Below are 13,815 nucleotides of genomic sequence, written 5' to 3'. Positions count from 1 at the left end.
TTTTGTATTTGTGGAGGTTAATATATAAAATTAGGGTTAACTACACTAATACCCCATATACTATACCCAGTTTTTATGAAGACCTCTTAAACTTTTTTAGGTTATAATGTCACTTCTAAACTATAGAAAAATTTTAATGTCATCTTCTATTATTGTACTGCTACATGAATTGGGAGAGTTAGTTTATGTGGCAGTCAATTTAGATGTAAAATAACTTAAATGCACTTGTTGGAGGGAAGATAATTTTATTTTAGTCTAACAATAATGACGAATATACCTTCATCTTCCTTTTTCCCTCCTCATTCCCTCCCTTCTTCTATTCTCTCCCTTCCCAACGATGCTACCGCCCACAGCGAGGTACACAGCAAGGGTCTCCCCCACATCGGAACCTCCCTCCTTCCCCTTGCCTTGCCCTCTCTGCACACCTCAACTTCATTGTCAGCTTTCTTGATGCTTGCAACACTGCCCTAGCGGCAATTAAGGGAATTTGACCGGCTGCGGGTCCTCCGTCTTCGCTATGCGCTCAACCTCCTCGACGAGATGCGCTTGTGAATTTGGTAGCGACACTGGGGCACGAGATTTGGGGAGTTGTAGTGGAGAGCTCACCGGAGCCGATGGTGTTGTAGTGGACCTTGCCCAACAGGCTCGGCTTGACCAGATCATGGTCCATCCCGGATGACGCTATAGCCCATAGTGAGGCCTGTCGCCCCCGCGGGCAAGGGCGTTGGTAGGTCTCCACCACGGCATGATCAATGTGGAAGGAGTAGCACTAGGGTCGCGCCGCATGGGACGGGGAGGCGGTGGTGAGCTCGCTGTCGTTGGCCTCCTGCTCATGCGTTAATGCTGCTTCCTAGAGAAGATCTCATCCGCGCTGTTGACTCCATCGCCGCAGTCGGTGCTGTTGCTACCGATGATGAGGCAAGGGAACGGAAGGTGGGGATGAGAGTGGGTTTGAGATGAGGAGTTGTAGTGGGGTAATTTATTCTAAAAACTTGTATAAGTTAGTTGAGGGTATTTAGGTAATTTTATAAATAAATTTTTTTGCCTGGCTAAATAGATGACAAGAAAAAAACTAGTTATGGGTATAGTTTGTCATTATGTGTTTTCTGTCACTGTTATTTTATTTCACTTTGCCCCAAAGTTTAGGGATGACATTGTAACCATAAAATAGTTTATGGGTGATATTGTAACCTAAAAAATGTAGGGGGGTTTATGTGAAAACTTGGTATAGTACATGGGGTGTCGGCGTAATTAATCCAAAAAATTATCATTTTGTCTTTTCTTTTTAAAAGAAAAAGAAAGAAGACAATGAAGCATAGATTGACGACGATTTACAGTAAAAAAACTTTTTAGTTTTCTAATTAGAAGAAATATGCCCCCAATTATCAAATTGCAATTTTAGGTATTTTTTACTAATTTAGCTCTAACAAATCTCAAAGACTGTCATAGCCTTAATAAACATCTAAGCATCGGTTATTCAAAATGTACGTTTTAATTTTCAACAATATATGTATCAAGATTTTAAAAATCAAGACCACACATCATTTATGTAATTTATACGCATCGCTTATGTAAAAAATATGCTCTAATTAAAAAAAAAACATCATATATTATTTATATAATTCATATGCATCGCTTATGTAAAAAGTATACTCTAATTTTCTACAATATACATATCAAGATTTAAAAAAAATATCACGCACGCACCTATGTAATTTATATGCATTGCTTATTTAAAATGTACAATCTAATTTTCAACAATATGCATATTAAGATTTTAAAAAAATATATCACGCATCACTTATATATTATATATGCATAGCTTATGCAAAATATACGATGCAATTTTCAACGATATGCGCATCGAGATTTCAAAAAAGTTGCAACACCTATGTAATTTACGTATTTTATGTAAAAAATACGCTTTAATTTTTAACAATGTGTGATTAAATAGTTAGATTAAATTAGATAAAAGATAAATTAGTCTAAATCAGTAAAAAAAAATATCTGAATTTATAATTCAATAATCAATCAGCACTTTGGCACATTGCCAAACAAATGCAACAAAAATCTAAAGTTACAACAACCTCGAACATTTCTCTTTGGTGAATCGTCATCTCTTTGAATATAATCCACCACAGCATCCAGTTCAATAACCCATCATCTCTATGGCGCATAATTAAACACAAATGCAAGAAAAAGTACAAGTTGCAACCTCACAGACATTTCATCGAACACCCATAGCTCAAGATGGAAAATGTCAAACAATCTTCGGAATATTATCAAACACAAATGCGAATAACTGGGCAAGGTGCTAATTAGCAGCAGTATATTACAATCCACCAAAGAAAGAAAGGAAGCAAACCAACATGTACACAAAGACCTAAAGATTACATTTTTAGAAAAGATATATAAAAATTAACAGTGGTAGCAGTAGTCTAGAAATCCTCATCCATCTTGAAGACATGGTTACCTCCAAGTCCACCAATGCTGGACATCACCGAAGCCTTCTGGTACTCCCCGACCCTCTTCTCGAAGAAGTTGGTCTTCCCCTGCAACGAGATCAATTCCATCCAATCGAATGGGTTGGCAACGCCGTACAACTTCCCGCACCCTAACGCTCGTAGGAGCCGATCAGCCACGAACTCGATGTACTGGCCCATTAGTTCGCCGTTCATGCCGACGAGGGCGACGGGGAGCGCGTCGCAGACGAATTCCCTCTCGATGACAACCGCATCGGCGACGATGGACCGGACGCGCTCCTCGTCGAGCTTGTGCTCGAGAAGTTCGTAGAGGAGGCAGGCGAAGTCGCAGTGGAGGCCCTCGTCGCGGGAGATGAGCTCGTTGGAGAAGGTGAGGCCGGGCATCAAACCGCGCTTTTTAAGCCAGAAGATGGCGCAGAATGAACCGGAGAAGAAGATGCCCTCGACGCAGGCGAAGGCGACGAGGCGGCCGGCGAAGGAGTCGGAGGCGTGGATCCACTTGAGAGCCCAGTCGGCCTTCTTGGCGACGGCAGGGACGGTGTCGATGGCGCGAAAAAGGCGGGATTTTTCGTCGGGATCCTTGATGTAAGTGTCGAGGAGGAGGGAGTACATCTCGGAGTGGATGTTCTCAATGGCTATCTGGAAGCCGTAGAAGGCGCGGGCCTCCGGGAGCTGGACGTCGGTCATGAAGCGGGAGGCAAGGTTCTCGAGGACGATGCCGTCAGAGGCGGCGAAGAAGGCGAGGACGTGGGAGATGAAATGGCGATCGTCGGAGGAGAGGGAGAGGTCCCAGTGGCGGGTGTCCTGGGAGAGGTCGACCTCCTCGGTGGTCCAGAAGGAGGCGACGGCCTTCTTGTAGAGCTCCCAGATGCTCGGGTAGCGGATCGGGAACATCGAGAAGCGGTCGGGGTTGGGGGCAAGGAGGGGCTCGTCGGCCTCATGGGCGAGGTGGAGGGAGGGGACGGCAGGCATCGTTAGCTCTTTTGTTTGACCTTTGCTTATCTTTATCATCCTTTAGATTTATGCAATCTCGCATTTACAATCTAATCTTATTACTTACTTGCGGTCATTGAGCTACATCACCTTGTCCCTCTTTTACCTTTTCTTTTAACACCCACCTCCTACATTTACCTTTGTTGCAATGGTGGTTGTTAGCCTCATCTACAAGTTGGCTTTCGGCCACCTCTATTCTAAGTTGATAACAACAATGAGCGCATGCATTTGCTTAATCCGTTCAAAATTTGATATTGTGTTTAGTATTTTCACTTTTCGTATTATATTATTACTATCTTACACAAGTAATCTATTTTTGTTTTTTTATCTTCGTCATTTTTATGAACTCTTGGGATTTATCTGGTTTATATCATTTTCTAGAATTTAAGTATTTAAAAAATAGACCGAAATTGAATGAAACCGATATCGATATTCAAAACCTGGGTACAAATACTATGAAAGTATACAGCATACATCTGGCTGTAGATTTAGCATCTATAGGTGAACTTGGTGTTTTGTATTCTCTCATTTTCCAAGAACTGAATATTATCAGTTGATCTGTCTCTTGGACTTTCTCCTGGACCAAACATCATATAGGAAATGCCAACTTTAAGTTTTTCTTATGTTTAGCCTTTTGAGTATAATGCCAATTCTAGACTTAGGACCTGTGAAAGAGCCCAATTGCCCCAAATGTTGGGAAACTTTTACCCAGCCTAGTCCACACTGTACAATTGGCTAAGATTTTGAAACTAAAGCATTTGATACATCTTTGGCTGGGTAGACTTAGATGCATGACGAAATCGCGGTATATCCTGTTGTAGGTTTTCAGGATTTCTTGTTCTTCTTCAATGTACTTATTCTTTCTAGATGGTCCTTTATTATTCTAACAGGTGATTTTCTTTTACTTAAATTTTCTTCATGCAAATGTATTATGATAATTTCTGGATTTTAGTGTATCAAGGATTTGTTCTGATGTCCATAAAAGATTTTCCTTCTTTATGCTTTCATCAATAATATGACTTGCTCAATTCCAAAGAAATTTTGAGTGGGTGAGCTTTGTAAATTGTATATAAATTCACAATCAAGGATAGCAAAATAAAGTAACATGGAAGTGTTTCATGTCAGGTGTATCTGAAGATGCTGTGTCAGGTCATATACAACTACTGATTCCTGGGGAGACCGCTCTCCTCCTCCGGTATGTGTGGTAGAATTTTATGACCATAATATATTTGTACTTTGTTGGGACTTGAGAGCAAATGCTTTGTTTTTTTGCATTTGATACTTCTTTAAAATAGTATGGACCTTACTCATTTAATTTACTTTTCTTATCTTCCTGTCCATAGTGTGGCTGTTCATGTTGTATCATAGGATCCCCTTGGTGCATTTCTTGTGCGTGAACTTCTACAAATCTCGAGGTTATGAACAATCTGTCATCTCAAATTCTTGGAACATCTCTTGTGGGGAAAGAATTATCATGTGACTTTTGATTTAGGGGTATAGGTGTTAACCCAAGTAAAAATTGTTTTCTGTTATTTCTGTAAGAGGCTCTTCTGAACAATATCTTGATAAGTGTTATGTTGGTTCAACTATATGCTTACCACCTTTTTGCTTCAGCACAATACATAAAGCTAAGAGTTAAAGTTTCTAACTTGTAGGTTGTAGCATCTGGCGTTGATGAACGTACACTCAAGCGTGAAGGTGTATGTGCTGCTTCTCTGCCAACTACAATGGTAAGGAAATTTCATTTCCTTTTATTTGGCAGTACTTTTCTGCTACCGAACTTCTTCTACAGCCTTAACCCTTAAGGATTTGCATATATTTTCATGTTTTTGTTCTTAACCAACCTGAAATATGATTACATCAGGCTTAGAGTGATATATATGATATATGTCTTTTATTCTATAGTATCCACATACTTCTCCTGTCTCATTCAAGTGTTTAAAATTTGCATACTGATCAATTTTATATCAGTCTTATAGGATTTTGACAATTTCCTTGACGAGGTTGCTAAAATTAAAAATGGTTCTTATATTACACTTTAATATGAGAGCTTTCTAATGATAATTCCACATAGTCATATCAGTGACTAATTGTCTAAAATCCAAATAGTGATCAAGAAGGCCTCTTGATGCCTGCGTCTGGCCTTAGTTGTGGCATCAAGTGGTTTATGATGGTCTCAGACTTCAACCACATGATGAGGCTGACCTATCAAATGCTACTTCAGTCATTACAGATTTATGGTATCTCTTGACTCTTGCTGATGATTGTGGTATTCATTCCCAGAAATTTTGCAGTTTCTAGTCTGGTATTGTGCTGTTTGGGTAGCTAGGTTTTCATTTTATGCTTAGGTGAGCAGAAGTGGTTTAACTGCTATTGAACAAGTACAATATTATGACCGTCTGGAAGTAAAAATGCAACAGAATTGTTTCTTTCTGGTTATTATTAGTTGCTTCTGGATGTTTTGGACCATTGAAACAAATAACAAGCTGAAATGACTCCTTGACTTTCCATCTTTAAAATGCTTTCATTCTCCTAGTATTCTTGAATGCCTTTTTCAATTTGAGTGCATTCTCTAACATCAGTTGGTCTTGATCTAGTTACTACTTACTTTAAGTGGATACTAAATTGATTATCCAGGGAGTTGTTGCTAGTCTTTTGGTTCAGAATGCTTTCAAATACATGTTGAAGTTTGGTCAAGTTTCTCCTTGGTAAGTTCTCCTTCTGCCATTACTAATTCAGTATGGATGAGTGTTGAATCTTTATGTGATTATATACATCTTTTATTTTTAAGTTATTTATTGTTCCCTATATTTTCCTTTTCTTTTTTTCTCTCTTCCCCACATGAAAATAGAATAAAATCTCAATTTGTATAATTTTGTATGATCATGCTAACACTAGATGATTACTCTGCTGAACTTTGATCAGTGCAAGAATTTCTCATCGCAGGGGTATAATTTGCTGAAGACTATTTTCCAACTATGGATATGAGACCAAATCCACAATGCTCAAATGCAGCATGTGTTGAGCCAGTACATGATTTGAGCATGCTTCTATGAATTGCATATTTTACGGTTTTGAAGTAGTACTGCTTTCTGCTGCTTTATGTCTTCGATCTCACTGCTAGAAACATTACTGTAGAGGGCATACAACCAAACAAAACCATCTAGAGATGCGGCAACTAAAGCTAAGATGGAAGCTGATGCATCAGTGAAAAGCGAATCCCCTGTTCACCTAGATAATGAGTGGAACATCAAGTACGACACTTTAGAAAAAGATGAATAACTGGGTCATATCATCTTCATTTTGATTTTCTGATTGACGATATACTATCTGCAAACAAGGATTCATGTTATTCACCTTTCTCAGCTAAATCCTACTCACTCAGACCTTTCCAACGAGGCACTGGTATTGTAGCCTTCTTTTTTAAAATATGCATTTCATCTAGGTAAACTAATGGAACCTTTGTTGTTTTCAAAGGCAGATATTAATATATAGATTTTGTAGCTTATTATCAGAAAATTCTATTGAATCCTTAAGCTGCAAGTGTGCTCATTGCATTATTAAAAAAAAAATCCTCACTCTACAATACTTTTGAAGCATCCTATGGTTGTTTATTTCATTTTTAAGGTAAAATCACGCCAGTATGCAGCGGAAGTAAGGATTGAAGCCAAAGTAGTGTCTGCGTGTTGTGTGTTTTTATGTCTTCAATGCCTAAATTGATTTAACATATTTTACAGGATTGAAGTCCAAAGTAGTGTTTACCTATTGTGCTTTTGCTTCGTTTGGCCATTTTCATTCTTGGAACATCTTATGTTTCATGTATCTACTTTCCAAATGTACAGATGCTCTTCCAGAAGGCCTTGTTCTCCTACTGCCGATAAATATCAAGAACCACTCGTTGCGGAACAGGCAGGCACCATCACTGACAATCTCGAGGATCTGCACCGCCAACTTGATGCCCTCAATGCATCTTGACGTTCTAATAGTTGCAGGCTTCTTCACAACTACAATTTTGTATGCATCATTCTGCGAGGCGTAAGCTTTGGTTCAGATTGTTGTGACTAATTCTTTGCTATTGCCAGATTATCATTACCATTTGTAATTTTCATACTATTTTCTACTTCTTGTATTGGTCCCAAATAGCAAAATATTATGGCAGGGTTACCCGTATACATTGTTGGGAATGTATTCTTTCAACTTATGCATCATCCTTTTCTTCTGTTAGGCTATTTAGTTGCTTTTATAGACCTACTAAACCATGGCTTCTTGAAAGCTATTAACTAATGCGGCAGTCTATTTGTGAGTTTATTTTTTTGGTAAAATAGTTCCTTTTTTTTTCAAACATATTAGACAAATTAGTGAGTTTCCAAGTTATTTAGAGTAGCAGGTTGAACTTTTGGGGTGAAAATTATTCACCCATAAAGTCATCGGTTTTATATGTATGTTATAATGTGATAACTTGAAAAAAAACAATAGTTAGAGTTACAGTGACTTTGATGTCAATGGAAAATATTTGAGTATAAAGGAGAGGAGAAGAAGAGGAAGGGGGCATTTCTTATGGGTCTAGGGGGCTAGGCCAGACGAGAAGATTAGAGACGACGTAGCTGTGGTGGGAGAGAATGAGAGAAGGGGAGGAGAAGATTTGGGGGAAAGAACTTAATTTATTCAATAATAATCATAAGGTTATTCATCGAACGCCTTCAAACGCCCTAAATGCGTTCACTGTGTTTGCGAACGTATATAGGCGTTCGATCGGGGGCATTTGAATACGTTCGGACGCGCTAAACACATATGTTATATTTGCGAACATATACAGACGTTCGAATGCCAACCTTCAGAAGTTCAAAAAAAAAAAAAAAAAAACTCAGCTTAAGATAACTAGGTCCAATTCGCCGTATCATAGAGAATATTCAGGTGGAATATCGACATTAATAGTGAATCAACTACCACAAAATCTCCTCATTCTTCTCGAAACTTTAGCTAATGTATAAAAAGCAGCTCTGTGACGTTCTACTATCAAGTTTAGCTGAACGTCGAGATATCTTTCATGAGAAAACTAGAATAATGTACGAGGGAGGTGAGAATTTTCTTCTTCATATATTTCGCTCTATTTCTTAAAGTCTAAATTATACTTAAACTCTCCTGAACTATAAATATTATCATTAATACCCTCCAAAGAAGAAAATATATATGACAAAATCGACGCTTTTTTTTATCCATCCAAAATTTGCATGTGAAAAGGAGCATTTTGTAATTGTGGCGGTTAATGTACAAAAAATATTATCTTATCTTATCTTTTAGATGATTTTTTTTCCTACGACAACCATGCACCTTATCTTTTTCTCCTATAGAAGAAAAGAGAAAGAGGGAGAGAGAAGCCATGAGAAGATAACTCTTCTCTTTTGAGGAGAGAGAGAGAGTGAGAAAGAGCAAAAACCAAACTTTTTTGTTACTCCTCTACTCTCCTGTAATTAAACAGGAAAAAGCAGTACATCCAATTCAATAATCTATCACCACTTTGGCACATCGCCGAACAAATGGAAGAAAAATGTACAGAGTAACAACCACAAAATCCAATGCAACAACCCATCATCTCTTTGAAGTACAACCAAACAGAAATGCAAGAAAAAGTACCAGGTACAACCTCACAGACATTTCGTCAGACACCCATAGCTCAAGATGAACAATGTTAAACAATCTTCGTTATATTATCAAACACAAATGCGAATAACTGGGCAAGGTGCTAATTAGCAGCTGTATATTACAATCCACCAAAGAAAGAAAGAAAGGAAGCAAACCGGTACGACAAGATCTAAAGATTACATTTTTAGAGAAGATATATAAAAATTAACAGTGGTAGCATTAGTCTAGAAATCCTCATCCATCTTGAAGACATGGTTACCTCCAAGTCCACCAATGCTGGACATCACCGAAGCCTTCTGGTACTCCCCGACCCTCTTCTCAAAGAAGTTGGTCTTCCCCTGCAACGAGATCAATTCCATCCAATCGAACGGGTTGGCAACGCCGTACAACTTCCCGCACCCTAACGCTCCTAGGAGCCGATCCGCCACGAACTCGATGTACTGGCCCATTAGTTCGCCGTTCATGCCGACGAGGGCGACGGGGAGCGCGTCGCAGACGAATTCCCTCTCGATGACGACCGCATCGGCGACGATGGACCGGACGCGCTCCTCGTCGAGCTTGTGCTCGAGAAGTTCGTAGAGGAGGCAGGCGAAGTCGCAGTGGAGGCCCTCGTCGCGGGAGATGAGCTCGTTGGAGAAGGTGAGGCCGGGCATCAAGCCGCGCTTTTTAAGCCAGAAGATGGCGCAGAAGGAACCGGAGAAGAAGATGCCCTCGACGCAGGCGAAGGCGACGAGGCGGTCAGCGAAGGAGTCGGAGGCGTGGATCCACTTGAGTGCCCAGTCAGCCTTCTTGGCGACGGCGGGGACGGTGTCGATGGCGCGAAAAAGGCGGGATTTTTCGTCGGGATCCTTGATATAAGTGTCGAGGAGGAGAGAGTACATCTCGGAGTGGATGTTCTCAATGGCAATCTGGAAGCCGTAGAAGGCGCGGGCCTCCGGGAGCTGGACGTCGGTCATGAAGCGGGAGGCAAGGTTCTCGAGGACGATGCCGTCCGAGGCGGCAAAGAAGGCGAGGACGTGGGAGATGAAATGGCGATCGTCGTCGGAGAGCGAGAGGTCCCAGTGGCGGGTGTCCTGGGAGAGGTCGACCTCCTCGGTGGTCCAGAAGGAGGCGACGGCCTTCTTGTAGAGCTCCCAGATGCTCGGGTAGCGGATTGGGAACATCGAGAAGCGGTCGGGGTTGGGGGCGAGGAGGGGCTCATCGGCCTCGTGGGCGAGGTGGAGGGAGGGGACGGCAGGCATCGTTAGTTTTGGGGTAGTTGTTGGCATTGGATGGGACGGGATGGGGGGAATTTATAGCGGCGCGAGGAGGGTTTTGGAGGGGAGATTTGAAAATTTTGGGAGAGGCTTGTGAGGGAAGGAAACAAAAAAACAATCTTTGAATGGGAGGCTTGCGGGAGAAGATGGAGGGGGTGGGATTTTTAAAATGTTCAATTAAAAATAAGCATTTGAAAATTTGGCCGGAAAATCGGCGGGGCGGGAGGACGCGGCCTGTGGGCCGCACCGCGCAATTCCAGAAGTGGGGGCGGGGGGATAAGGTATTAATTGGCGCGATTTACGAGGTGGACAGCGTGAAGGTGCGTGCGGTGGAGGACGTGTCAGCATGCGGTTGAGCCGTGCGATGAACGTGGACCGCAGATTGTGTTGCGTAGTATCAGATTTGATTCGACTCAAATTCACATTTGGTTCGAGTTTGTAACTCAGAATTCAAAATGTGGGCCGGGCCGTCGTTTGAAGAAGCTTATGTGGGCGTGGCCCCAGTCAAGTCCAAAACCCATTTCAAATAGATATAGAGAAGCTCTTAGGCTGAAAAGTTAAAGCTAATTGGAATGTTTCTAAGATATTAAAAATAAAATGTAATATTTTTTTTTAAGAAAAGCTCTTAGGCTGAAAGCGATACATGTTTAATACACAATAAAGATAGAGAGATTAGGCCATGAACCATAAACAAGCTTCCCAACTTTATAAATATCTACAGCATAACAAAGAGAGCAGGGGTCGTAAACGAGATGAGCTTGAATGAGCTAGCTCTAGCTTTGCTTGAAAATTAATTTCGAGCTCTCTAAAGATGTTCAGAATCGGCTCAGCTCAGCTCAACTCGAGCTGAGCCTAACCTGAGCCCAAGTTGAACTCAAGCTTGGTTAGAGAATGAGGAGGCGGTGACTTGGTGAGGCTAGAGGAGGAGGAAGAGGCCGATGGAGAGGAGAAGACGGCGGCGACTTATTGATGGAGGACGAGGAGGCTGACGCCGGGGTCGACGACGATGGAGGAGGATGCCGACGCCGTGGTCAAGGCCGAGACAATAAAGGAGGAGGCTGTCGAAAGAGGTTGGATGAACGGGTTGATAAAGGAGGAGGAAGAGGAAACGGGAAGGAGATTAGATATTAGGAGTTTTTTTTATTAGATTTATGGTTAGAATTAGATTGCGATAAGATAATAATAGCTATTGAATAAAAAATCTAATAGTTCTAAATATATTTATATATAATATTAATAAATATTATATTTTGCTCAAGCTCAATTCGAAATAAAAATCAAACCTTAAAATAAGACTTAGGCTAGGCTCGGCTTAAACCAAATCGAGCCGAGCCCGAGCTTCAGCACGAGCTCATTTATTTTGACACCCCAAATAGAGAAACCCAAAGTGCATAAAGACAATTATACAAAACACATAGCTAAATGGCAGCAAATGATTCAATGTGAAAGTAGTTTCGTCGTAATCTCTGCAGATTCAAACACCCACAAGGCCACAACCCTACATGACAACCTAAATGCCGCTGCACTGAAGATTACCTGATGCGAACACCGGTAATCAACATGGACAGACAAACAAAAAGAATAACAAGCCCGGCTAGGAAACAAAAAGCTATAACACAAGAGGCACCAAACCCTTCACTCCTATAGCAGAAGCCACAAAAGAGGAGAGGAGAGGAGGTAGAAGACGAGCACATTGAGCCGTCGACATTGAGTTGCAGCTAATTAAGGTCTAGAAGGAGAAAGAAAAAGAAAAGCTAGTCTTAAAGAAGCCAGGCCATGACCGAGAACAAGAAAAAGAGAAGACGAGAGTAAAAAGATAATGCACTTGTAAGAAATGAACGCCCTCTTGAAAACTTTTCTTCTCAATTACATCATGCACTAAACTTTTCTACTACTTTTTAGGCAGAGCCCACTGCAAGCATGGATTGTTGGAGTTTTTTTTTTACCAAACTAGCCCTCTTCCAAAACTTTTTTTGACCGGAATAGATTATTCCTAAATTTATTTACTAAATAGGATCTAATTTACTGATCAGCGTTTTTTTCTTAGACAAAAATACTGATTAGTTTAGCATTTTTATCTGGACCTAAAATGCTGATATTTTCAGCGTTTTATGTATATAAATCCTTTTAACTTAGCCTTTTAATAATTTAGGGAAAAAATTATCTAGCAATAAAAACGCTGATTATTTTAACGTTTGTATTAAGACTACACTGAATTAGACTCTATTTAGTAAATAAGTTTGAGGGTAGCCTATTTTGGTAAAAATTAAAAAAAATGAGGCTATTTTGGTAAAAACTCTGGATTGGTGACAGGAAGGCATGGGATCTTTCCAAAGCTCACACCCACGCACGTGCCAAGCAACTCCTGAGTCCTGACCCAGTCCACACTCTATCTCTAACGCCGTAGCAATTACCCCTACGCCAAGTCTTCCACGCCTCCCCGACAAACCCAACTACCGAAATCATTAATAAGTATCATTCCGTTACTTAATTCTAACTAATCTGGATTAAAATACAATTTAGATATAGAAAAAGACTATTTTACCCTTATATAAATTATTAAACTAAACTTAAAATGGGAAAGGTGTTTTAAGTTATTTATATGTGTTTATCAACTTTAATAATAATTTGTTAGGTATTTCTAAAACTGTCAAAAAAATTTAGTGATAATTTTAATATTTTAAAAAAAATGCAGCAGTAGTTATAATAGTTTAAAGGTTTATGTAATGATCTCAATTTTGAGATTTTAAGCAAAAGTAGTTTAATGGCTTTGATTGGAAGGAGATATTTTATAGTTAAGAAAAGAAAGGAATAGTATGAAGCTTAATGGTCAGGTTCTTAAAGAGATATTGTTCAATATTAGACTTGTTTATAAAGAATATTTAATTTTTTAATCTTTAAACTTATTTACTTATTTTTAGATTGGATTTATGTGTACTTTTGGAATCAGATATTATTTTCAACAGGTTAACAGTTTTGAATGGAAGGAGATATGTAGCTCAATGGTCGGGTTGTACTGTGATGCGATCTAGGTCAGATCGGATCACATCATGGGGTCATTGCGCTTAATGGATTGAGTCTAATTATCTTATTTACTTAGTTAGAATCTTAGTAGGTTAAGATGTTATTTAATTAGCTAAATTTAACTCTACAGTTTTGAGAAAATATTCACAAAATATTCTATAGATATCCGAATAATATCAAACTAGTTGGATAAGATCGCTAACATCCAGATATGCAACTTTGATATTCACAACTTTTTCATACGAAATCTATCTATGAAAAAACGAAGTGTTAATACGAGAAGATAAAAAATACTAGTTTAGTTAAATTTGTTTTAGACCTTTTGACTTAATCTCTGTAAATAAGATTTTATGACTTGTATCATAGATATGCTTGAAATAAAAGATTAATTAGCTTTTACCCTAGCATCTCTCTCA

General features: G+C 39.6%; 2 protein-coding genes and 1 long non-coding RNA gene across 3 annotated transcripts; 1 reads left to right on the top strand and 2 right to left on the bottom strand.

Annotated features, from left to right (window-relative positions):
* Positions 1–2,279: 2,279 nt before the first annotated feature.
* LOC140798065 (ribonucleoside-diphosphate reductase small chain-like) lies at positions 2,280–3,736 on the bottom strand. Its single transcript, XM_073151796.1, has one exon. It carries the CDS (start codon positions 3,492–3,494, stop codon positions 2,439–2,441), a length of 1,056 nt encoding a protein of 351 aa, XP_073007897.1. The 5' UTR covers positions 3,495–3,736; the 3' UTR covers positions 2,280–2,438.
* Positions 3,737–4,533: 797 nt separating this feature from the next.
* Positions 4,534–7,681, top strand: LOC140798066 (uncharacterized). Its single transcript, XR_012110771.1, has 6 exons — positions 4,534–4,671; positions 4,820–4,891; positions 5,132–5,206; positions 6,114–6,184; positions 6,423–6,730; positions 7,319–7,681. It is a non-coding gene; the product is annotated as an uncharacterized lncRNA (long non-coding RNA).
* A 1,475-nt stretch (positions 7,682–9,156) lies between these two features.
* LOC140798022 (ribonucleoside-diphosphate reductase small chain-like) lies at positions 9,157–10,621 on the bottom strand. The gene has a single exon (XM_073151741.1). It carries the CDS (start codon positions 10,385–10,387, stop codon positions 9,344–9,346), a length of 1,044 nt encoding a protein of 347 aa, XP_073007842.1. The 5' UTR covers positions 10,388–10,621; the 3' UTR covers positions 9,157–9,343.
* Between the last annotated feature and the right edge of the window lie 3,194 nt (positions 10,622–13,815).

Source organism: Typha latifolia, chromosome 11 (assembly GCF_019914945.1).
Source record: "Typha latifolia isolate L0001 chromosome 11, TyphaL0001v2, whole genome shotgun sequence".
Classification (NCBI taxonomy): Eukaryota; Viridiplantae; Streptophyta; class Magnoliopsida; order Poales; family Typhaceae; genus Typha; species Typha latifolia.
Note: the sequence above shows the minus strand (reverse complement) of the source record. Positions and strands in the feature narration are given on the sequence as shown.